This window comes from Planococcus citri, chromosome 1 (assembly GCF_950023065.1).
Source record: "Planococcus citri chromosome 1, ihPlaCitr1.1, whole genome shotgun sequence".
Taxonomy (NCBI): Eukaryota; Metazoa; Arthropoda; class Insecta; order Hemiptera; family Pseudococcidae; genus Planococcus; species Planococcus citri.
The window spans coordinates 58,723,194-58,749,035 of NC_088677.1; the positions used below are offsets into that span (position 1 = coordinate 58,723,194).

The 25,842-nt window shown below is 33.5% G+C and overlaps 2 protein-coding genes across 3 annotated transcripts in view; both read left to right on the forward strand.

Annotated features, from left to right (window-relative positions):
- Positions 1–779: 779 nt before the first annotated feature.
- On the forward strand, positions 780–5,704 carry LOC135833123 (uncharacterized). Of its 2 annotated transcripts, none has more exons than XM_065346758.1 (14): positions 780–1,185; positions 1,269–2,087; positions 2,179–2,414; positions 2,494–2,751; positions 2,878–3,163; positions 3,244–3,523; positions 3,602–3,693; positions 3,776–3,880; positions 3,952–4,174; positions 4,315–4,395; positions 4,485–4,606; positions 4,694–4,794; positions 4,877–5,248; positions 5,316–5,704. In XM_065346758.1, exons 2-14 carry the CDS (start codon positions 1,281–1,283, stop codon positions 5,440–5,442), a joined length of 3,090 nt encoding a protein of 1,029 aa, XP_065202830.1. In that variant the 5' UTR covers positions 780–1,185; positions 1,269–1,280; the 3' UTR covers positions 5,443–5,704. The 2 variants fall into 2 exon arrangements, with proteins under 2 accessions (XP_065202830.1, XP_065202829.1); XM_065346757.1 differs by having other exon boundaries at positions 780–1,137.
- Positions 5,705–8,808: 3,104 nt separating this feature from the next.
- LOC135833124 (myb-like protein AA) overlaps positions 8,809–25,842 on the forward strand; it is a 342,443-nt gene continuing 325,409 nt past the window's right edge. Inside the window, exon 1 of the mRNA XM_065346769.1 lies at positions 8,809–9,115. The gene's annotated coding sequence lies outside the window, so the exon portion shown is untranslated. The remainder of the gene's footprint in view (positions 9,116–25,842) is intronic.

Here is a 25,842-nt window from a genome sequence, read left to right on the forward strand (position 1 = left end):
AAATTTTTGAGCAATTTTTGTACAGACCAGAAGCTTGAAATTTTTTGCCCCTTAAATCAAAAGGATAGGCAAATTGCTGTGCATGAGCAAGTTGGACATGGATACACAATTGTCAGTGAGGAGTCAAAGTCAAAATGATTCCACCTAACTTCAACTTAAAAAAAATAAAATATCAATAAATGTGGAAAATACCAATTTTTTTCTAAAATGTTTGCCCCTTGAAATAAAATAGTAGGCAAAATGCTCAACATGAGAAATTAATGGTGTATACTTTACGTTACGCACCCCCTCTGGATACCGCAATGCCAATGCCATACCATATTTTGTTCTGGCACTGGAAAATTAATTAGTCGATGGTCGATGGCATTTTTTCATGTCGAGGGGGCCGGGTTAACCGAAAAAAATGGCCACCAATAAGAATAACCATAACCCAAACCTTGACCGTAACTTTAAAAAATGAATAACCTTAACCGTAACCTTAACCGGAAATAATTTTTTTTCGGTCAACAAGCCAGGGCGTCGATTCCTGAAATTTGAGGAACTTGAGTAATTTGACTTGAAATTATTTCATATTTGTCACAGTAAAAGAAATTATCTATTTATTAACAAATACACGTAACGTAAGTGTTCTTGACTAAATGAAAAACGCAATCACTTCACCTCCCGACAACCAACCAATCACAGCCTTCACCTCCAGAAAAACACGTGGTCATTAAAATCAATGCACGTGGTCTACACGATTTGTGATTGGTTGATTAATGTTAGATTTGATTCGTATTTTTACTCATATTTGTAAATGTATGCTCGAGAAAATGTAGGTATTTTAGTAATTTTTGATGTGTCCTACATTAGTATAGTATAATCCAAAACTCATAGTCTCATACCCACGCTTTCTCTTCTCGGAACCTTTTTTTTATAGCCTAAAAACCACCCTCCATTGCCTCCATTCCCGTTATTTTCGTCACCATTCACTCCACTTTTCTGTGTTCCTTAGGGTTAGGTTGTCAGTCTTTTAAAATAGCCAGTACCAATATGACTATCTACTTCGTTTCGTGTAACTTATTCCGTTCTCATTAAAACTTTTAAAAATGGTAATTGGTTCCTAATTTGAGTTTCTCCTGTACATTCTAAGTAAAAGTAAGTGTCCGATCCCGTTTAAATCCGTATCTACGATCAGATCTTTGAGTATGTACTCTGTCCTCAAAGGATTAGATATTCGTTGAAATTCACGTTTAATTTATCATTAATGTGATGTAATATTATTTTAGAACAATCGTACCATGTCTTCGCATCCAGACTCGTCAGCAGCGTCCGTCCTACCACCGCAAAAATTGACTCATATCACCACTTACGGCGACAGCTTATTCATCAAAGTATGGGGTGTAGTTGAAAAAGATAAGGCTGATTTCTTACACGACGTGATCAATAAATTCGTTCCGAAACTGTCCAAAGATGTAGATCCACTCTGCAGTTCATCATCAGAATTGAAACCGGGGAAATTAGTTTTAGCGGTTTACGACAACCAATTTTATCGTGCGGAAGTAAAAAAATTCGATAATAATTGTGAGACCAGCAAGGAGGTTACTGTATTTTTCATAGATTTGGGCGTAATAACCTCTGTAAATGTGAGCGATGTACGTCTCGCAGACGTTATAATAGATTCTTTTTCGAGTAATAAGGGCTTCGCCGAAGATTATATTTTGAATGGAGTAATCGCTAGTAAACAATGGAACGATGAAGAATTAAAATTGGCGAATACGTTATTGGAAGATTGCGCTGGAATAGGAATCAGTTTCACCGGAATTATTTGTAATAGACGAATCATCGAAGTTGGATTTTGTACATCATTAATCCAACATGGATTAGCTAACGTCATTGCCGACGATCTGCTATGTCGCTTGATCTACGATCATTGTGATCTTAGTACATGTTCGAATAGCCAAAATCAAACATCTATGCAGTATATTCAACCTGTTGATCTAGCTTTGAGTTATACGTATTCTAGTACATTACCGGTTGATTCGATTCACGATGTAATTATTTCCCATGTTATAAATGGAATGAGCGAGTTCAGCGTTCAGTTGAAGGTACGTAAACAGTAAACACATTCATTCAATTTACTTAAAAATAAGTATGTAGGTATTTCTGATACGTTATTATTGTATTCTTGTGTTATAGAAATGTGTCGACGTTCATTTACCCGAGTTCATGGCGAAAATCAATAAAATCAGTCCAACACTGTTTACTAATGAAATAAAATCAGGAGCTGTATGTTTGGGTAGATGTGCTCAAGATGGAAAGCTTCGTCGTGCGGTAGTTTCTAATGTGTTACCAGAAGGAGTAGCGTTATACTATGTAGACTTCGGAGGTTCAGAAATAGTTCTTTTCAATGAGGTTTATACACTACCGATCGAGTAAATCTCTCAACTCGTTTTACTATATTATTTTGTGTGACGAGTTTTTGATTTTAATCATATGTTTTCGATATTTTAGATTTCTGCCGCAGCCAACTATGGCGTATCGGTTTTCTTTAGCAGACTCTAATAGTGATCATACTCCTTTGACCAGCGAAGCCCACAGTATATTTACAAAATTAATCTCACAAGGAGATACCTTAAAATTAAGAGTAATTGAACCACTGGAAATGCAGCAGCGTTGCGAATTATTTGAATGCGTCAATGTGAAATCTAAAGTACGCGATCTCTTAAAAATTATGAAATCGGCCGAATACAAACATATGTCTTTCGAAAGGTAAGTTCCAAAAATACAATTACAAAATTTCTAGTATATTTTTTACGTATTATACCGGACGAGATAAGATTTTGAATTCCAATTCGTTGCGCTTCGTTCAAAATTTCATTTTTTTTCTTTTTACAGAAATCAAATGATTGACGTAAATATTCCGTACGCCGAGTCGCCTCTTAAAATGCTGATACAATTGAAAAAAAATCATCACATATTGGAAGAAGTTATGAAATCAGTCGAGAAAAACATCCTGCATATTGAAAAAAGCAGTGATTTAGCTCGCCGATTTGTTGTCAAGAATACCGCAGTCTATGCTCCTTATGAAGACGATAGATTTTATCGAGGATTAGTGATCGAAGAAGCTGATGTAGAAGGTCGCATTCGTGTTTTCTACGTAGATTTCGGTCAGGATTATCTTGTAAGTGTCGTTTTTTTTTTTTTTGGTACTTTGTTTAATTGGAACGTACATAGGTAAATACAAATTGGGTTGTTTAACAGGTCCACTGGAGTAAAATTCATTTTCCAGGAAATGATTCCGTTATGAATGTTCCGGCTCTGGCCACCGAATGTGCTCTGAATATCGATCCAGCCATCGTAACTCATCAAAAAGTCATCGATACTTTTTGGGATTTCATTGACTGTGACAATCTCTCGATGAGTGTTAAGGATATTTCATCTTCGAATATCGTATATATTGATTTGATAAACAAGGATGGATTAAGTCTGGAAAATCTACTGAAGCAGAGTTATGCTACTGCTTTAGCAAAATTAACACCTGGTAAATTTTCTATAAAATGATAACTGGTTTACTTTATCATATACCTGATGGCAAATTCAATTTCAATATTGTCTATAGGTGAACTGATCTATAAAACTATCTCCGAACAAGACGATGAAGTCGATTCAAGTCTGATTTCATACGTGAATCCGGCGTATAGAAATATGTTGGTGAGTGCGTACTTAAAGTTGTGCAGAAATCATTGTAAATTAGTATATTGTACCCTTTATTGTCTTGTTCTCTTTTGCGTAGAAAATTCTCGAAAGAACGAGATATTCTTTTTTTTTAACATCGTCATACAAGCAATACGGACCTCCACCAAACTGGAATGGAGAATCGCCCGGAGAAAGTTGTAAGGTGGGATTAAAATTTTTCACTATTCATAAAGATAATTGCGTGTGTAAAATTTACCCGATTACGTGTTTTAGGTCACCTTTAGAGGTATCCCCCAAAATGTTTGCGAAGATGCGCTAATTACGCATTTTGAAAGAATTGGTCAAATTTACGAATTTCGTTTGATGATAAAAAAATCTGGAGAGCATATGGGCATAGCTACAGTCGTTTTCGTCAACGAAGAAATCACTGCTCTAGTATTAAAGCAGCTAGCATCGTTTGAAAACATTTTCCCTGGAATCCAGTTAACTCGTTTTGGTAATTTTATTATTGCATACCTACATTATTTAACTTGACTAAAAAATAGGTCAACTCAAAACTGTTGGAAAAATATTACTTTATTTTTTTTATGATTGCATATCTACATAAACCTACTTCATCATTTTATATTTTTATAGGAATTAAAGATTTGATGCGAATGGACAAACTGCATCTTTGCAACATTTGCACAATTGAGAAGTTTCTCCCATGCATATGCAGTAAGTGCATATTTTTATTATACTCATTAATTTTTAGTTTTCATTTATTTTTTTATAGCTTTAAATTACCTATTCTCATTAATTTGTAGTTATCAAGAAACTAAAAGAAATCACTATTTTAAAAAACGAAGTGCGAAAAATTAAAAAGCAAATGCTCAACTCCAAATTAAAAGAAAAACTCGAGCAAATTGATGAAATTAATCTAGCGAAGGTGAATTATTTTCATATTGCAAATTCTTAATACATCAAAATAACTTGAAATTTTTATATACTCGGAAAAATATTCGATTTTTTTCAGTATTCAATTCATTCATCCCTTATCGAATCTAAAAAAAACCAGCAGACAGCAAGCGAGATTTCAGGGATCATAAAAACGTCTGCGGATGCTGCTAATTCAGAGTGAGTAGTTTACCATACACGCCTAAACTTTTATTAATAATTTTGATAAATCGGTACAAGTTGATTTTTCAATTTATTTCAGGTTTTCGTTGTCTGTGAAAACGCTTTGTAAATTACACCGATCTCTAATGCCAGAAAATGAACCTAGAGGAGAAATAAAATCGGCTGACAATGTCATACTTGGCGTATATTACAAGACAATGACAACTACGCCAGTTAGCGAAATTTCAGAATCCTTAGAGATTCTTGATATGACTGGAAAAGCTTTATACGATGCTGACTCCGATGATATTCACGAATTAGCCGCTGCATCTATAATCAAACTGATGATGTTAATGTACCACCCGTTCCCGGACGGCAACGGCCGGTTGAGCCGATTGATATTCAGCCAATATTTAAAATCCAAAGACGATTCGTACCCATGGATCGTATTTCCGTTTCGCGAGAAACAAAAGTAAGCGTAATAAATCGCGAAGCAGAAGAATTGAGACCTTGATAATTTATACGTGTTTTTTTTCCAGATATTTCGCGTCCTTATACGTAGCTGAGAGCCAAGAAGCAGATATGACTCCTTTTCTACATTACATCGCTGATGTTGTCAAGAAAAATCTACAAGTATATTTGAGTGAACTACAAACCACAAGATAGGAAAAGCCCGATGATTATTTAATCCACCTTGTATTTTCTTAGGTTCCTTTAAAGAAATTTAACTATACGGAATGTTCCTTTTTTTAAAAGACTGGTGCAATTTCAAACTATGTGATTGTGTGTTTTTATCGCTTTTTATCCCATAATTGGAGTTGTGTTTACTCGATGGGTAATTTTGTCATTTTTTAAAAATCGTATAGGTAAATGTAGTGATGTTAATAATGTGTAAAAAAATAATAATTTGCACTCATGAAGGATATAATTTTAGAGAAGTCTCTCAAGCTCAGTTTAGATGAAAAAAAAAAACAAAACAAAACAAAAAAACAGTTGACCTACACTAAATAAAGGACTGATATGACTAGGTAAGAGAAACCCGGGTGTAATCTAAACTGTATCCAAAAATATAGGTAGTACCACTAGGTCAAATTTCTGGCGTTGAATTTAATTTTTTAATTTTTGGCTAATTTTTGAAAATTCAAATCAATTACGAATAGAAATGGGTTCGAGCCACTCTCAGGCCTTCTAAAAATTTTGGTATTTTCCAGTTACGAAAAAATTGTTATCAAATAGTCCAAAATTAAATTCAGCGATTATGAACTTGGCTTTGCCGTCTTATTCGATGATGAATTTACAAAAATGAACAATCAAAATAAAAACACGAGTTTTTTTCATCGAAAGTAGTTAAATGCGCTCCTGCAAAAAATTTCATAGGCAACTCGAAAAACAGATGCTAAAATTCATACTCGATTAGAAAAATCATAAGCTACCTTGTAAATTTTCGATATGCAATTTGAACAACAAAAACGAACTGTAAAAAGTGCAAACTACAAACAAGACGTACTTTTAAGAAATCAAAAATTCCTGCAAAGTTACAGGTATGCAACTCTAAGCACGAGAGTGAATAACTTCGATACCTATTATCTACCTTGAGCAATTACCGGATTTTCTCAAATTAATAAGACGATTTTCAAAAGTTGAATAATTATTTAGAGATATTTTTCCTGAATCTGAAATTTTATTTTTATGTATTTAGAATATTTTCGAAGTCGAAAGCAAAATCAATTTAATGTTTTTTCATTTATGCAAAGAATTTATTTCAAACTCTCGATTAAAGTTTATTTTTTTGCCAGCCTTTAAAACAAAATGTTATTTTGTTCTCAAAATATTTTTAGCTCATAAAATTTTTGTGTCCATTTGAATAAAAAAAAATTTCAAAATTATCCAGTTTCTGATTCATCATTTCAATTTGACTTTGGAAATTGAGAAACTCATTTTTTGATTTTAAAGTACTCAATTTCTAAAATAATATTGAACCAGCCGGATTTTTTTGCGAGGGACTCCTGCCTAATTTATCGTTTAAATTTTTCAACCATCAGTGGGCAGAAGTTGAAGTAATTAAAAATTAGGGATTGGAAAATGAAAATTTTCATTTCGAGTTTTTAAAGTAAATTGAAAAAATCTCTCTTGAAAAAGTTTACCTATAATACGCAGGTAGATAGTGGATACTTGAAAAGTACCGGGAAAATAAAGTATTGGAATGCTCCAATTAGTAGTAAATTTTAATAATTTCATAAAGGTAACGACCAGAAATATATTACACAATATCCCATAAATACAACTCCAGGAAAAGGAATAATAGGAAAAAAGTCAAGAGATACGTAAGTTACGATTTACGAGTTGAAAAGTCACTCTTTTCGTTGAAAAATTCGAGAAAAAAATCGAAAAATCAGTGCTTTGTAGCAACTTGAATTTGATGACGATTATTGAGGTAACATGATGAAAAATTTTCGCTTTTTAAAAAGGTAGTTATTGATGTTGAAATTTTCTTCCTTTTGCCTCAGATTTGGCTTCGGCTTATTTCCCTTCCCTCCTCTAATTTTTAAATGTCATTTTTACTACAAAAAATTTAAAACAAAAAACAAACAAAAAAAGAACGAAAAAACAATTTTTTTTTTCAAAAATGGATACTCGCACATTTTTTAAAAATTGAATTGAAAAAAAAATTGTTATCTCTCTATATTATTCTCAATTATAAAAGTTTCTCGCCTCGACAAATAACAATGTACAACTTTTCTTTTTAAAATAAAAATTTGATAATTTTTTTTTTACATCGCTCAATTTGGAAATTATTTTATGTAACATAGGAACTGGTATTAAAAACTTTAAAAACTGGACATAGCTGGAGAACCATATCATACCATATATCCTCAAAAAATGTCGAAGAGTTCGGAAATAGCTCTGAAGACAATTACCTATTAATAAAAAATATTAAGCAGGATTTTAAATTCGAAAGAAAATAATAAAATTACAACTTTCTTCCTCTGTAATGTAGACTTCGAACGTAAAGTATCGTACATCTAGAATTCTTGAGTAGTTACAGAATTAATGGTTTGGTTTCAGTAAAGTAATGTCAAACGTGTAAAAATCTCAAGTTTTTTAAATTCATGGATAGTCAATAGTCAAACTGAGTTATTTGGGATGACAATTGGATACTAATAATCTTTTGTTTCGAATCAAAAAAATATACGTAAGTAGGTAACTAAGAATTGTCTCTTGACCATTTAAGTTGGTTACCGCAAAATTCCTGCAGTGTGAGTTCGTGATTTTTTAACCAATTTATAAATTCCAGAAAAGAGCAAAAATCTGAAAAAATTTCCCAAGTTGAAAAAAATTGTAAGAAGGGCTATGGTGCTAATCACGAACTTCTGAAAGTTGCCAAGTAGATTTCCATTTGTCGTACAAGACAATAAGGAGGCTGCGAATTACTGTACAATAAAAATTAAGTAGATGCTAATGATCGAATTTCGCTTAGCATCTGATTTTTGTTGCACAGGTGGTCATCATCTTATGGTTTTGCACCGTTGCACGAAAAATGAAATTCTATTTTGGCAAATTTCTTACGTGTTTACAATTTACAGTGGTCCTTTAATGAATTAATGTTAATGACGAAGCGTTCAGTGAAAGAAGGGGCTTTAAAAAGAATGACGATGTTAGGAAAACGTGTTTTAAGTAATCAAACAATTTGAATTTGAAACATTCGAAATACTAATACTTCATACCTAAAGTTTAGTATATTTTTTATGTTTCAAACTTAAGTTTCAATTCAACTGTGAACTGTTAGATATAGCTTTAAACGCCTTTTCCCAACATCGTCATTTTTTGTTAAGGCCCTTTTTCCCCCTATGACCAAACCTTTCTACTGGCAGTCTGGCAATTGTATTGTAATAAAAAATTAAAATTAAAAAAAAACTTTCGCTTCACTACTAGCGCGCCACGACCACCTAACGAACTAAACGTATCACAAACCTGGCCATTTCGTTCCTCCATTGCATTGTAAATGGCTGCTGTGTTTTCAAAGTTTATTACGGAAATAAACAATGAAGGTTATCGCGGATTTTGGTGAATAATTGATATAATTAGATTATTAATCGTGGTATTTCGCGTATGATTGTAATAAAATTACATAATTAAATAATCGTTTATTGATGTGCAGTGCGAAATTTAAAATAATGAACTGTTTAATTAGTTTCACGTGAAAATGCCGTGTTGTGGTTACATAATCGCGGACCTTGACATCTACAAATCGAGATATCTGTACGAATTTCAAAACCAATGTGTCCAAGTCATCTTTAAATTTAAGGATATTCATACCATGAGCTCTCTACTTGATCAGGTAACTATACCTAATAAGTGTTTGCAAACAACCACCTATCGAGTACTCGATGAAAGTACGAGTTTTACGTTATCAGTAATCCTAGTCGTACGTAGGTCAATATTACAAACTACAATGAATTTCGCATAGGTTTCGTCTATAATACGATTTAAAAACCGAGTTCGGTTATTTTTTACAATCGTTGTTAATCAACCAAGTCAATTTCTTATCGATATCGTGTGGTTTATTCGCTAACACGATATCGAGAGTTAGTAAACACAAAATCGTACAGCTAAACTTTGATATGCGAACGAACGAAACATGAGCTTTATGGTTACGGAACAAGACGAATGATCGAATTAAATACGATTAAAATGGTTTGTTTACCGGATGTTTTTGATTTTCGCGTAATATACACAAGCCTCAGCCTCATAATAAATGATACGACTACGAAGAGGCGTTTTGTTCAATAATTGCTTTATTCATAAAGCTAGTAAAAAAATTCAAGATACTAGATGTAGATACTCTATACGATAGTGTATCTTTAATACATCTCTCAGTCGCTATTTCATTCAGTAATTCTGTACTCGATTTGGAAAAATTGAATTACGTTACCGACACCTTTTCTCTTTTTTTCTCTCACTTTTTTGGTAAACCAATCTGTAATATATTGTTTAGTCGACTATTGGCCGATGAATATGGGTTCGTTAATTAGCCGCTTTTAATTGACGTATTCATACTAATAATAGTTGTTAACGATGTACACTTTTTAGAAGAAAGTTGTCGCGGTTTTTCGCACGATACGTGATTTTTTTTCTCCGAACAATGATGTTCGAAAATTCGACTAGTGTGGTAACACTGTGATTTTGGTCAATGTCAATGACCTCTCGGTACTTTTTTTTCTACACAAATGCATGTGCAACGAGTGAACATGTGCTACGAAGCTGCGAGTGAATGAAAAATACATAGAGCCAGGGTTTGTCTACCAGTTCGAGGGTTCGACTATCGAGGGGAGAAACCTCCGAAGGCATTTTTTTTCCTACCTTTACGTAGCATTCAATGTGATTATAATTCTTTTGAGAGGTTTATTACGATGTGGATTACGTCCCTAGGGTCGTCGAGTTTTTGCATTCGTATTTTATAATGAGTCAAAAATTGAGAAACAGTTGTGCCTTTGCCCCTGCCCCTGCCCCTAGCTGTGTCGTTGATGGAAAATTTTAATGGCAAATTTTCACGTTGTAACAGTTGTTTCGAAAGCTCCTTTGAATTTTCAAGACGAAAAAAGAAATTAATATTACAAATTGCTCGCGTAGGATAGAAAATGAAATTATGTCGTAGGTGTAAATTTTGAAATGTTGGTACCTCAGATCTCTTTCTCCAGATGTCTTCGAGGTTCGAAAATTTAATTACGAATTGATCAATTTTCATTTCGATTCGTGTACGAGTAATATTTCAGAAAAATTCTCATCGAATTCTGGCCTGAGTTAAGCTTGAAAAATACGAGTATTGCATCGATGGTACCTAATCTTGGGATGAAATTTCACTCGAATGATTCCCAAATTAATACCCAGATTTTCTCTATACCCTACGTGTATTTTTTTTTTATCGTTCACATAATAATTTATATTTAAGCATCGCTATTACGTACGAATATAATTCTCTGCGGCGCTGCTGAGGCTCTCTGGTGTTATAGGCTATGTCTGTATTGTGTCCATACTCGAAATATTATTATAGACGACTGGTTTGAATTGAACGTTAGCTGAATGGCGGCCGCTTTCTCTTGCGTATGATTTCATCGAGAGCTGTGCTGTGTGTAGTTTAGAAGAGAGGCTCGGGCTCGTGTTCTTCTTTATGCACAGAAATTATACGTCTGAGTTGCGTAATTGGACGGTTGGCGGTTTTAACTGCAAGTTCATGTTACATTTACGTAACCGAGAGTCGTCTCACTCATTCATGACTCGGCGAGCCGAACCCGAACCAAATTGCCACGTAAGAATGGATATCGTGAATCACCGAGACCATAGATGGCGTTAGGAGTTGGTGAATTGAGAAGCGAACCAGTTGTATTGGGCTGTGTTGCCAGATTGACGAGTTGCATTGATTTGGTTCGTAATCAGTGATGGGTGACGTTTCGATATTAAAATTTATTCTGATTTTTTTTATTCAGATTGGGTTTTAATGAACTTGGGGTTTGGTTGAATGAAAAGTGGAAAAGGACTGATGTTTGATTGTACGACTTACGAGTGGATTTTGTAATATCATTGAAAAATCTGCATCTGGTGTAATTTTGAGCTCCCTTGAGATACTTTTCTACGCAAAAACTGAGTCGTCCCATTTGGAAAGTTAAAAAATTAGTTTGAAGTATCTCAAAAAGAAGATCTACGTACAAAGTGTTCAAAGGAACCATTCAACTTGGCTTTATTAGATGTCAGAGGAGCCTACCTAGGTCAAAAGAGAATGTCCTGAAACTCTTGTGAGGCTGTAACCAAAATTTCTGATGTTGGAGTTCATTTTTGGATTTTCTGCGAATTTTTATGTTATCTAAACTTAAACTTTAAAAAAAGTGCTACTTTGACGAATTTTTAGCTTTGTACATACAGCTCTTTGGTAGTTGGTAAATGATGAAAATGCAGGATAACAAGGTCGATAAAGGCCACTTTTTTTTATAATAGGAAAAAAGCAATATGATTTATTTATGTACTTGAGGCTGCATTTCAGGAAAACTTTTTTGCAAGTGTATCGCTGTATCTGCATATTACGAAAGTTGCTTGGAAATTGGCTAAAATATAATGAACATACCTACTCAAGTTTTGAAAAGTCGAAGGCTGATAAAACGTGGCAAAATTTGAGCAAAATATTATGTACAAAAAGTCTAAATTATCAACGAATTGCTGGAAGTTGCAGAAAGGTAATCAAATCAGCATTGATATCATGTAAAAAAAAAAAAACATTGAAAAATTTTCTCACGATGGACCTTTTTGAATTCCCCCTCTTCGATTCGAACGAAACCAAGATAAATCAAAAGAACATGTCCTAAAACCCCTGTAACCAAAATTTCAGCTGCTGAAGCTCATTTTTGGATTTTTGGTGAATTTTTGACATTTAAAAAAAATCATAAAAGCTGTTTTAAGGGTGGTTTTTTAAACTTTCTAATGAAATACTAATTTTTTGAGCAAAGGTAACCAAAATGTGAACAATTCGTCAAATTCATCTTCCATTCATCAACAAATACTACTTATAGGTCATTCTGGAGCCTTCAGCGATTTTTAAATTTTCAACAGAAATTTCGAATTGCGTTGAAAGGTCGAAAATTAACTTTAGCATACAAGTATAACTTTGATCGATGCTTATTGTCCACCCTCTTAACCGCTTTAGGTGGTAATCGTGAAGATTTAGGAGTGTGCGTTCGAAAGTAAATTTTTAATCGATTTATGAATTCCTGGAAAAATGGAGAAAAACCAAATTTTTAAAGAAAGCACACAACCTACAGGTTTTTTGGCAAGGTATCTGGTCTGGTGTGCCTACACGACAGGGTTGTGCAGGATTTAAATCCAAAAATCCGGATTTTGGATTTTGGATTTATAAATTCACTTTCGAAATTCCTTCTTTCCAAACTCCTTTATGTAAAAAACCAAAAACGTTAGGAATTCAGAAATTTTCTGCTTTGAATTACTTATTATTACGTTATTAGAGTCTTAATATTGTGTCGGTCGAAGTAAAGTACTTGTATTATCTCTTTTTATGTAATTTATTTTAATAATTTTGCAATAAAAACGTCTCAAAATTCCAAATCTTTTTCATTTTTTTTTCATAATTACCTTTATCTATGTATATTTTGAGTTTTGGATTTTGGATTTTCAAACACTGCTACACGATCACCCGACTCGAAAATAATTACAGTTTTGATCTTTTTGAAAGCCTTCAGTGAGTTTTCAAATTTCTCCAGAAATATTCAAATCGCTCTGAAAAGATAAAAAATAAACTCTCGCATTTATAACTTTTGTCGTGAATTTTTCACAGTGGTTCACTTTGCTCAAAAATGTCAAAAATCCTTCTCAATAAACCTTTTTTCTTTGAATTTTTCAACATTTAAAAATTCCCCAAAAATTAAATTTTGGTTACGAGGGTTTTAGTTTTTTTTTAAATTTTTGTATTATCCAAATTCAAAAATCTACAATATTTTCTGCTGCACAAACACTGCTTTTATTTTTAAAAATTCACTCAAAGTAAAAAAAAATCGAATTTGGATTGTAAGATTTTTTGTCTCGTTTTCCCAAGAATTCGATATTGAATCAATTCCAAATCAGAAAAGACAGGGACCTCAAATAACAGAAAAAAAATTGAAGCCTAAGCAAAGAAAAATTGAAAGGAGCGTCCAGAAGTCCGTAGTCGAGTAAAATTTCTGGAGCTGGATTTTGCCTTTTGATTTTTGGAGAATTTAAAAAAATCCAAATTATAGGCTCATTTCATGAAAAAAATCAAAATTTGAGACCATTAAGAAAAAATGCTAAAATTCACTTGGTATACCGTACTTTTGAAGTCTTAAATTGATTGTCAAGGAATTTCAAATCATTCTGGACTGGAGGCTCAGCGAATTTTTAGACATTTCCAGTTTTCAAAAATTTGATAAAAATGACTGAAATTAAATTCTGAACCTACAAACTCAGATTTAACCAGTTTCCTGAAATTTTTGATCGATTTAGAAACGAATTTCAGTTGGTCCCATTTCATAAATGTTTATGATAATTACAAAATTTAATATGTACTAATCTGTTTTTACCTCAATTTGACCAAATTTCAATTTTCTTACTAGGAAACTGGTCTTTAAATTTTCAAATTGCCTAATAAAAATCAAAAAAAAAAAAATTCAGTGCTTCAACTGTCTCCTATAGAGATGTATTTTTGATAAGTTTCACACTCCGATTTTTCTTCGCCTGGTCCAAATACTTCCTTTGCTACAGTTGAATAGAAGAAAGGGAACGTTAAAATTGAATAATTTGTAAAGTAAGAACCACTCCAACTCATAGCTCTGAAATTTTCAGTCCGTTGAAATGAAAATACACGATTGGCTCTGATCTTCCCTCTCTCCCAATCAACAATCTGGCCTTCTACATAGCATCGAATTTGGACCCATTTTTGGCACATTGCATGCGACAACCTTTGAAAATAATCCACCCGAGCAAAACAGCAGATCGAAATTCACAAATGCATGCGTTAATTGGGACAAAAATCGATGCGTCTGTACGAAATTTTCACCCTTCAAAGAACCCGTTATTTCTAATGAGCGAATGCTTCTTTGAAACTGCACTTTTCTTAGATCTATACTCGTTATCGCATCGTGCAATCAAAACAAAAATAATATCAAATTTCAAACCTATCTTTCTGTTTAGACGGTCGCCTTGCAACACCTGCAATCTCTCACCATGTACCTTCATAAAATCCGTTAATCTGCCTCTAATGATTTGTACATAGCCAGCCTATAGCCTCATCTCTATTCTCTATTTAAGCTGCATCAAGTATATAAATTCCTACACCATCGCCACATAAATAATATAAAATATACGAGATAGGCACCTCATGAAAAGTGGAGAGAAAAAAGCGTTTAATCTCGATTTAACGACGAATTTATGTACTTTTATAATTCTTTCATTTGAACGATTCGATTCGAATTCAGATTTAGACGTTCGTTTGTACGTATGTAGAAGTCCATTTGCCAATATGCACCTATAGGTAGAGGTACCTACTTTGGAACAGATAAGCATAGATTGAGTATTAAATTCAGAAGGGCAGAACAGAGGGGGCAGAGGGGTCATCTACGATATTTTCCAATAGGCGTTACGCATTTTGTACCACGGTGTATTACGCGCACCGAGACGAATGCGAGTTTATTTGATTGTAATACGTAGCCATTTTATAATAGGCTGAGGAAACCAGATCAATTTATTAGTTCAACTAGACCCAATTTCCAAATAATTCGATATAGGGAGCTGCACCGCGACCAAAGCAGACATAGTGTAGGTATTTCGTAATATTTAATTTATATTATTTTTTCGTCGTTAAAAAATAGTATATCTGGTAGCGAGGGCGGTTGACAAAAGAGAGGGCAACGAAAACGACCATTTAAATATTTATCCGAATAGAAATTTCGCTACCTATCTACCTACCTATACAAACGACGAGCTATTTTTTCTTCCATCAAATCGCAATCTATAAACCCGACGTTGGTTCGTCATTAAAAAATTAATCCCAACGTTTTCTCGACAGAATAACGTAAATATCTGTGGCAGGATTTCACTTTAATTATTTACGTGGTTAAAATAAAAACACCTTCATAAAGTAGTTTACAAATTGAAAAACTTTTCGAGTTGGAATACGTTATAAAAGACAGATACCAAAATCACAGACAAGGATGGTAGCTAGGGGTCATAGGGTGTACCAGTACCTATTTTATATAGGTAAGAAGACGGCCAAGTCGGGAGTAGACGTGGTATTTGATTAGTATACCAGATTGCATTGTTATACAGGAGTTATCTTATTTCTCCTCCTATTGCCTCAACTCTTTCTCACTCTCTGGTAGTTGTAAACTGTTCTACGGTGTGAATAAAGTATACGAATTACAAACTCATCCGAGTGTAAAAATGATTGAAATCGAACCGACGAAATACGTAGTACTTCTCGAGAACTGAGGTTTTTTAAATTGTAAATAAACTCATCGCGAGGCGATTCGATAATATTTGTATAATCGAGCAAAACTCAATTCTCCAAGGTTTTGCTGTAAGTACGATTGCAGCAGGGAAAAAATAAAATAACGCTGACAAAAGTCAGCAAGTGTTGCTTAAATCTTATTAAATATTCCAATCAGTGTAAAAGCAACGAGAGGTGAAAAAAAAAACAACGAACTGATGGATTAATTCAAATTATCTTCGGGGCTGATTTCAATGCTAAATAAACTTAAGGTAGGATAGAAAAATTGTGATAAATTGTAAAATTTCGAATGTACGATATTTTAAAATGAATGCAAATATATACGATTTGGAAAGTTATGAAGTTTCTAGATTCAAAGTCTGCTGCTGGTAATTTATGACAATTTTCTAGTCAAGAATGAAGAAATGGGTCTTTTCAAAAATAGGTACGAAAATAATTAGATAAAAATTTCTCTCATTCGGAATGAGATTTTTTTTTGCTTTGAAGTTTGCTGGAAAGAGGGCTAGCAGAAAGTCAAAACTCATGAATGATTTCAAACCGTCTTATCAACTGATATTTGGTTGGCCCAAAAGTGACCTACTTCGAAGAATTTTCAGTTTGTTGAAACTAATTCGATATTTTCCTCGAGTGCAATTCTAATTAAACCGCAGAAGCACTATAAGGCTTCGTAAGGCGCCAATGTTATTAATTCCTCATTTATTACGAGTAATTTATGTAAACTCGGATAATATCATTAAGAGGAATTCAAGGTCCTCTAACACATTCAGCAAAAATACATTTCGTATCCTTTTTTCAAAGAAATCAGCACCAAATAGACTGAAAGGGTGTCCCTTGATAAAAAATTTGAAGGATTTTAACCAAATTCAGTACAAAGTGGAAACCTTCATTTTGAATTGAAAGTCATTCAAAAACTTTTAGCTCCGAAAGTGCCCCTTGAGAAGTGAAGTGAAACGAAGAATGAAATGGAATGAAAAATGAATGCATGATGAATAAAAGAAACGAAAAAAATTAATGAATAAAACAAAAAAAAAATGATAAAATGAAACCAAAACGAAAACTTATTTAAATTAACCCCCCTCCCCCCCAAATAAGAATGAAAATAAAATTGAAGCACACAAAAAAAATAAAAACAAAATCAATTATGAAAAAACTGAATTGAATTAAGTCAAAAAGTTGAAAAAAAAAACTAAAATCGATTTAAAAACCAAAAGCAAGAAAAATTGCATAAATGAAACTGAAAACATAAAATTTGAAATGAAAACATCAAATATAGGCCTATATGTAAACGGAAACTAACAACTAACAACAAACCGAATCGAAAACCAAAACCAAGACACGATTGTAAGAAAAGAAAATGCAGAAACAAAAATGTATTTAACACTAACTAAAGGAAGAAATGGAGAAAATTAAAATGTTTGATAATTGGAATAAAAACTGAAAAAAATTAATGCCTCCTCGGCTCTCCCCTCCCACCAAAAAAAAAAAAGAATCAATTGAAGTGAAATACTGATTAAAAAGGAATAAAAAATGAATGCACATTTATGATGAAAAAATTAAAAAGTGAACAAAAAAAACAATCAAAAATGAAAACGGAAAAATTATGGGAAATGATAAATAATCTAATAAAAAATGAATGAAAAGAATTGATGATGATAATAAAAATAAAAACAATTTGCAAAAAAAATTGAAAGACATAAAAACAAAAATTATAAGCTTGAATATTGAAAACCAATAACAAGAAAAAATGCAAAAATAAATCTGAGAACAAAAATTTGAAAATCAAATATGGAAGCTTTGATACCATAAACTAAAACTACCCCAACTACAAAAAAAAAAAAAAAAAAAAAAAAAAAAAAACATTGAAAATTGAAAGATTTTAGAATGAAACACCTCCAAAAAATGTTATTATCACAACCTCCAAATGAAAAATGGAAATTCTACAAATAAAAACTTGAAATTCTAAAAATAAAATGAAAAAACAAAAACATAAAATTTTCGAAGCAAAACTGTTCTCAAACGTAACATGTTTACCAAGGAGAGCAACCCGAGCAAAGTAAGGGAACGAGTCCAGGGTTGGGACTGCGGAGCAGCCCAAGGAGAGGGGCTCCCTATTTGAAAAAAATTTCCAATTTATATTAATTTGTTTTGCTGGAAATGAAGGATTTGAGTTTTATCAAAACTTTCATTTTCCAAAATTATTTTTCTTCGAGTTCAACTTTTTTGTGATTTGACCAATTGAGCAGGGTACTCTATCACACTCTTCAAAGCAATTGGTTTTCCCAACATGGAAACCTAGAAACCCTCTAAAGGGTTAATCACATTTTCCAACCCCTTCTTCCTTCCGTACCATCGTAAAAAGATCAACGTTGGATGCTGCAGAGCACTACCTACGGAGTAATACACTTGTTCAATTTATGTGGCGTAAATTGTCAAAGATGACGACGACAACGACAAACAACGTTACAAAAGTTACGAAAAGTTTCTCTCATACTTTTACGACCGCGACAATGTAACCTAAAAAAGAAAAAAAAAGAGAAAAGAAAAACTCGTACACGAACGAATGAACCGATTGAGTTTCATTAACACAATCGAGCATCTATAAAAGCTATTCGTAATCGTATAACTGTACAAAAGTGTATTGTATAACGAAATAATAAATTCCCTTATATTCGACTGTGTACGTAAACGTATAATAATATTGGCTGCAAATACACATACGAGTACAGTACATGCAACGAATAGTACCTAGTATATTTCGAAGAAAAACTCATAGTCAGTCGCAGAGGGAAAGAGGACGCGAGAAGTAACACTCGAAGAGACATTTATTAAAACAATACGCCTTTATATGCATGTAAACGCGTATAATAAAACAAGTAAATAAACGCAATTGCGAAAAAAAGGGAGGGAAACAATTTTGAATGTAACTACAGTCGAGTGTGCGAACATTTCTTCAATGCTATAAAATTCTAGTACTGCTCACATGTATGCTGAGAATATACAGGGTGTCCCGTAAAACTTATCTGAATCTTGAATTTTTGGAATTTTTATCCAATTTTTAGTGAATCATTCGCGAACGAATTGATTCGTATAAGTGACTCGTTCGCGAACGAATCGATTCATTTACCTAATTTTTGGTGAATCATTCGCAAACGAATTGAATTTTTTAGTGAATCATTCACGAACGAATTGATTCGTATAAGTGACTCGTTCGCGAACGAATCGATTCATTTACCTAATTTTTGGTGAATCATTCGCAAACGAATTGAATTTTTCAGTGAATCATTCACGAACGAATCGATTCATTTACTTGATTTTTGGTGAATCATTCGCAAACAAATTGAATTTTTCAGTGAATCATTCACGAACGAATTGATTCGTATAAGTGACTCGTTCGCGAACGAATCGATTCATTTACTCAATTTTTAGTGAATCGTTCGCGAACGAATTGAATTATTTTTGATGAATCATTCGCGAACGAATTGATTCATAAATTAAAGTATTGATCATTTCGTTGGCGAATGATTCACAAAAAATGAATCTATTCGTTCGCGATTGGTTCTTTCGAAAAATGAATCAATTGGTTCATGAATGATTCCCTTAAATGAATTGATACTCTCACGAACAATTCACTGAGAAATGAATCTATTTATACGTACCAGGTACCAGGTACCAATTCGTTTGAAAACAGATCAACTGGTTCAGTCGTTTTCTATAGTTACTGGTGGATTCAAATTTTGCTAAATGTTCGACGAGGCACCCTGTATGAAGAGGGAAATGCAAATAATATTCAGATGTATGTGGTACGTCTATCGTCTATACGTACAGAACACATGCCACAGCCACAGCTTCGAGAACAAACTGAGTGGTCTTATAAAATTGCCTTTAAAAGCGAGAATAAAAACTCACGATGCTATCAAATACTACCATCTTGATATTCGATACTCTTTTCAAATTACTTACCCACACAAAAGACCAGAGAAGGTATTCTATTCATACACCTATCCCATCTGATGCGTTTGCAAACACGTACCTACAGGTATCTCGGTTACAAAAATTTATAAATTCCAGCCTTTAAAAATATGTACTTTTGACTGATTGAATTTCTCTCGATATTGCAACTCCGTGCCCTTTGCAACAATATGCACCCATCTACTCGTACTACCCAGATTCGGAGAAAGTTCTTTTCAATTCGCGAGCCGGGCTGATCGAGTTAGCAGTCAGATTTAAATCGCAGCTTCGAGCATCGTTCCTTCAAACGAGTTCTCTGCTGTATATGTGTAGTGTAGTTTTTTTCTTTTTCGCAATCTGATATTCGTATCTGTTTTGAAATGGAAGAAGAAAAAACCTCGGCAATCATAATCAATAATTCGTAAAAGGAATTGAATAGGGCATTTAAAAAGTCACATTGCTTTCGCCTTGTATATGTATACCGTTGTGTACGTCCAAGTCACAAGCAGCCACATCGGCGTACAATAAACGGACGGATGGAATCTTTGTCTATAAAAATCGTTATTATGTATCGTAGTACGTTGTATAATGTAGATACAAATTTGCATCTAAAACCTATCTCGCTGCTATCTGCGGATACTTGAAGCTGATTCGGATTTGGTTCAACTTCAGCCATTCAGAGATACAACTGTATACTCGTGCGTTTATGTGTACACATTTTTATAGATTTTATCGTCGCGTAGAATTTTTTTTTTATATTATATTACGACGTGTAGCGTGATTGGAGGAGCTCTTCGCCTTTCTTCTTTATGTGTGTATACTATATCAGTATACATCGTTGTACGTCGAGATTATGGTGACCTATATTTTTTCGCTATACTAATTTTTCCCTTACTCTCTCGTGTAGATAGAATGGAAAAAAATTAACCGGTTTCGGGTGAAAAATCACCTTCGAAATTTTACCAATGTCGAACATTTATCGTGCCCGGTCCCATAAGTGTACTGTTATGAAATGTTGAATTTGTAGCTCGTCTATGAAGTAGATAGATGTTTTTTGAACGAAATTTGAGCAGCATTGAAAAATACTACGTGGACGGTGGAAGACGAAATATTGCCTCAAAAGTACTTTCACGATGACTTGTCCGTTCTTCTGTCATTTTTTCTTCAGTCAAATGAATTCAAAGTGACAAACCAAGGAAAATCAAACAAATAAAATTTGAAAATTGCCATCTTTTTATATAGTTTGTAGGTCTCATGTAATTTACAGAAGTATATCCTAATTGTCATGAAAATATTTGGACTGATCAGAAAAAAAATTGAAAGAACACCAAAAAATACTTCCTCCCTCTCATCAAAAGTTCAAGAGCTGATATTTTCGAAAATATAAAAAATACATAAATATGGCCCATTCCTTTGAAAAAATTGAAGGGTGATTTTGATTGCAGTTTTGAGCTGTTCTGGAACCTTCAGACGTTTTGTTTTCTACTTTTCCAGTTTTCATCATTACAAGAAAAAGTTCGAATGAAATCCACTCTCACATTATTATGCCTAAATCGATCGAAAGTGCCATCAGATCAGTTGGTTCAATTTTTTAGATTAATTATGATTTTTTGAGCTATTTTTATTGGACTTTTTTAAAATTGCTGAGTCCAAAAATACTCTAGAAGCTCTAGATTTGCACAAAATCATTGACAATGCATTTGAAACGTCTAAAATAAAATAAAAATTGGCCAAATTCTGGCTTTCTACCTTGATTTTTTCAAATTTTGATCGTTTTTCTTTGAAAATGTACTATAATGTTATAGGTATTTTAAAAATCATAAATAATGCAAAGAAACAATAAAATGCACTTGGAATTTGTCTGGCGTTGTTGAGAGTGGAGTAGGCAGAAGTGTCTCCTCGGATTTGTAGAAATTCGTGTGGTTTGGACCATTGTAAAATTCATGTCTTTAGTTCAAAATCGAATAAATCTGTTATCGCATGGCCCCTTCCACTTCACTTTTCTTCCCCACCTTTGAAATGCTGGTAAAAGTTCGTTGAACAGTTTTGGAGAAATCCCTGCAGAAAATGACATTAAAATTTTTCACTTTTTGGCTCGAATTTCAAAATTTGATGTCTCCAAAGTTATTCAACTAATTTTGACAAAAATGTCAGGAATAGAAGTCAGTTGGAAGGAGGATTCCCGTGGTAAATTTTTTTAAAAATTTGAACAAAATATATGTTTTACAAAAAAATCCCAAAAATCACACCTTTCTTCCTCCCAGTCTCATAAATTACATACAACTTGAAAATTGAAAAATCTGCTCTAGAAATAATAACATTTTCAACTACAGTGTGTCTAACATGTCTTGTAAGTTCTGCAAGTAGTGAAAAAAATGTCACTTTCAACAAAGTGGTGCCTAAAGTTAAAGAAGTCCTAAATTTATTACATATTAGAAATTCGTTTAAAAATCAATTTTTTCAATTCTTTGTTTATAAAGAAAAAATTAGAATTCGGTGCTAAGGAAGCTGTATTAAAGCTCACTCGAGAACTCCTTGAGGTGTTCACTTCCGATTTGAACGAGGCCGTGGTTTTTAAAAAGAGCTTGGTCTGAAACCCCGTAACCAAAATTTCAGCTGCCCAAATCGAATTTTCGATTTTTGACAAATTTTTAAAAATTTAAAATTTACTATTTTTGGCCAATGATGCTTTTTTTAAAAAATGCATACTTATTCAGTTGAAATGATGGAACTCGGTCCTGAAACTAATGCGAACTCCCTCGAATCAAATTTCATCATTTCTGGACATTCTGGAGCCTCCAGCGTGATTTTCGATTCCTTCGAAATTTTAAATCTTCTCCAGAAGACGTGAAAATTATTTTGAATAGCTAAAAATTTGATTTGTGACTTATTCTAATATTTAACGAGGGAATCGTTCTTAAATCAATAAACCTATTCGTGAGATGGTGGAGGAAGGGGGGGGGGGTTGAATCTGAGAAATTCTGTGTTCTGAAAAGATGTCGATGCTGCATAATTTTTCCAACATGATTTTTCCCCCTAGGTGTCTAAAATATACCATATTCCTGTACTCTTGTTCCTTAAAAAAAAAAAAAAAGATTGAAAAAATTTAATCAACTGACACGTCCGCTTTTGCGGTTGCCTTCGCGAACGTGTCAGCAAACACGGTACACGAAATGGTATATTATTCGCAGAAAGAAAAAAAAACTCTACAGACGTTCGGCATATGTAGGCCTTCTACCTACTAAAAACACCGAATTGCCTCTCGGTTCCCTGAGCTATTTGTTATTTTTCAATTTGGCCAGAGTTGGAAAGATCGTCCTATGCTTCTCTCTATGGTTTTGCTCCAAAGTTTACATTACGGGTTTTGGGTCTATAATAGAATAGAGAAAATCGCCTAAAGGAACGTGCGATGTACGTAAATGATGGGATTTTGGGTTTTGGGGACGTTTGACGTAAAATTACAAGGAAATTTTAAGCAGTTTGTGGTTTATAAGGGAAATTTGTTATGCTGCGTTGTTGTATATCCTGGAGTGAATAAATTTTGAAATTTTTTTTACGAGGTTAATTACATGTCACGTTATAGTGGATGCACGTTCAAATTTTGCTGTGTTTACTCCGGTTTCCTTTCAAAATTCCTTACGCCCTCTCTTCTCCACCCACTTTGTTATTTTCCTCGTGGACAATTTTTCCTAAACCCTTGGTAATGGTTTGTTGAAAATATGTTATGAATTTTCTGATTGGTATTTCGTCGTAATTTATTCAAAATCATGACCTCGATTTCTCTCTTCGAAATTTCACAGTGCTTTCCATTTTTTCCAACTCGTAGTGTGCAATTTTCTCTCAATTGTGATTACCTACGTTGAGAAGTGGGGGCAAGATGGCCCTGACTTCTACTTCTTCCAGTTCCGTCGAATTTTTTTCACAGATTTCATTCATTCTAGAATAGTATTTTTTTTTAGATTTAGAAGGTACCAATTTCGATAATCTTTTTATTTTGGGGGGGGGGGGCCTCTCAGTGCCCTTTTAACCGGTCAATTTTTAAAAACCTCGAAAAATAATTAAAATTTGGAGTAACATGTCGATTCCTTGTGATTTGATAGCGCCAAGTATGAATAGGTATCTGTTCATTTTTTGGGGATTCGATTCTTCAAATGGCCAGTTTTTAATTCTAAAGTATGTAATTATATTTTTTAATTTTTTAAAAAATCATCTAAAGTTTTTTTTGAAAAATTTTTGTGATGTTTTTTAAAATGTAGGCTTTTTATTGCTTCAAAATTTTAGGTCCTGTGGTTACCTAGTCTCCTTTCCTTCTCTTCCCTTCCCTTTCCCTCTCTCCACCTCTTTAGAAAGATGCATTTTTCAATCTGTAGGTTTTGACTCAGATCTTCAGCTATACTGCAGCTCTTGAAGTGATTTCAAGGAAGGCTCTTTTTGGTACAATATTTGAATTGAATCGTGTACCAGACTTGAAGACAAAATTACTACCGCGGTTCCTCTGCAAAATTAAATTTTTCTCGACCCGAAACGTGTTTACAGACCTACCTACTATGTCGATAGAAGCTCGATTATCTGACTGGCTGGTCGACTCGATTCGATATATATGTAATACAGCGGGCTATACGCGAATTTAGGTTATTAATTATAAGCTTGTCATTGACACATAATACACTAGAAGAAGCAAGTTCGTCGATGTTTACCGCGATGACGGGTTTATTTGCTGCGGTTACGTACCATATAGTAAATATAAATACCGCTAGAATGAGCTGCATATTGCGTGCCCACGATATTATTGCAGTACGAGGGAGGCGAAGAGGTGTACAAGAGTAACTGGCTACAAAGTTTACCATGTTATATGTGCATGCTGAAGTGAACTTTTTACGAAATATTCGACGATTATTATAATTTGGGTAAATATTTCTTTTTTTTTGCTTTCCTCGTCTACACGAGTTCGAGTATAGAATAGACCAATATAACTGTATGTTTTCCTCGTATGGTTCGTATAATAAGTAATGTGTGTTATCTGGAAGGTATAAATTCGCAGTCGAAAGTATATTATAGAATCTACAGTATAATTATATATGTAGTTAAAGAGCCGGTTTAAACCATAGATATCGACGTAGGGGCGTTCATTTTCGCGAGGGGATTTGTTAATGACATTTATACCCCCTCTTATTATAAAATTTTTATTCGAATGGACGAAATTTTCAGCTACATGAAAGAGGAAGATCTCTCTGAATGGAATATTTTTTTGCGAGGAATTTATTTTCACGTGGAATTCGGTAAAGGTCGAGACCTCGTTCTAGTTATTATCGGTTTCGAATATCAGTTACGCGACGTTTAATAAATATTGAGTGGGGAAGTTGCAGCTACTGCGATGACGAAGTTTAAATACAGTATGAATAATAGAAAATTGCGGTTTATTAACGATGTAGGTATGCTGACGAGGTACTGGATGAATTTTTATGTTGATTTTACCGTCTGGAGACGTCGAGGTGTTGGATGAATCATGTTTTGTAATTTATCGAATTTGAAGGTTCAATTTTTTCACGAAAAAAATTTTAATTAAAAAAAATTGTTTCAAAATTTTACTTGAGCCTACTCTTTTAAACGGTTCTCTTTTTTTCCCAGCAGAAAATGTGATGTTTGAGTTTTCAAGGTTTGAAGTTATATTTGACAAGGAGTAGAAATTCATTTTAATCGTAAACAGGTCTTTATTTTGTAAATATAATTACCTACCCTAGTTTGAGAATGCGTTGGCGACTCGCTATGTACCTACTATTTGTGTAGGTTGAAAGAGCTCTTATAAAGTTGGTGGAAATTTCAAAAGTTTTGGGTTTTCTCGAATAGTTTTTTTTTTCTTTCTAAAATCTAGAGGTAAAGCTGAAAGTGTGATTGAAATATTGCGAAATATTGAAAAAGGCGAATGAAAAAGGTTGTTGGCCAAATTTTTCTGCAGAGAAAAAATGGGTCTAGGCTAGGTAATTTTTAAAATGAACGAAGAGGTTTTTTTTTCGTGTCGTGGGATCGCTGAAGCGTCAATTTGAGTTTTCGACCCCCCCCCCCCCCATCAAGACAAAGATCTTCAGCGTTGAAAT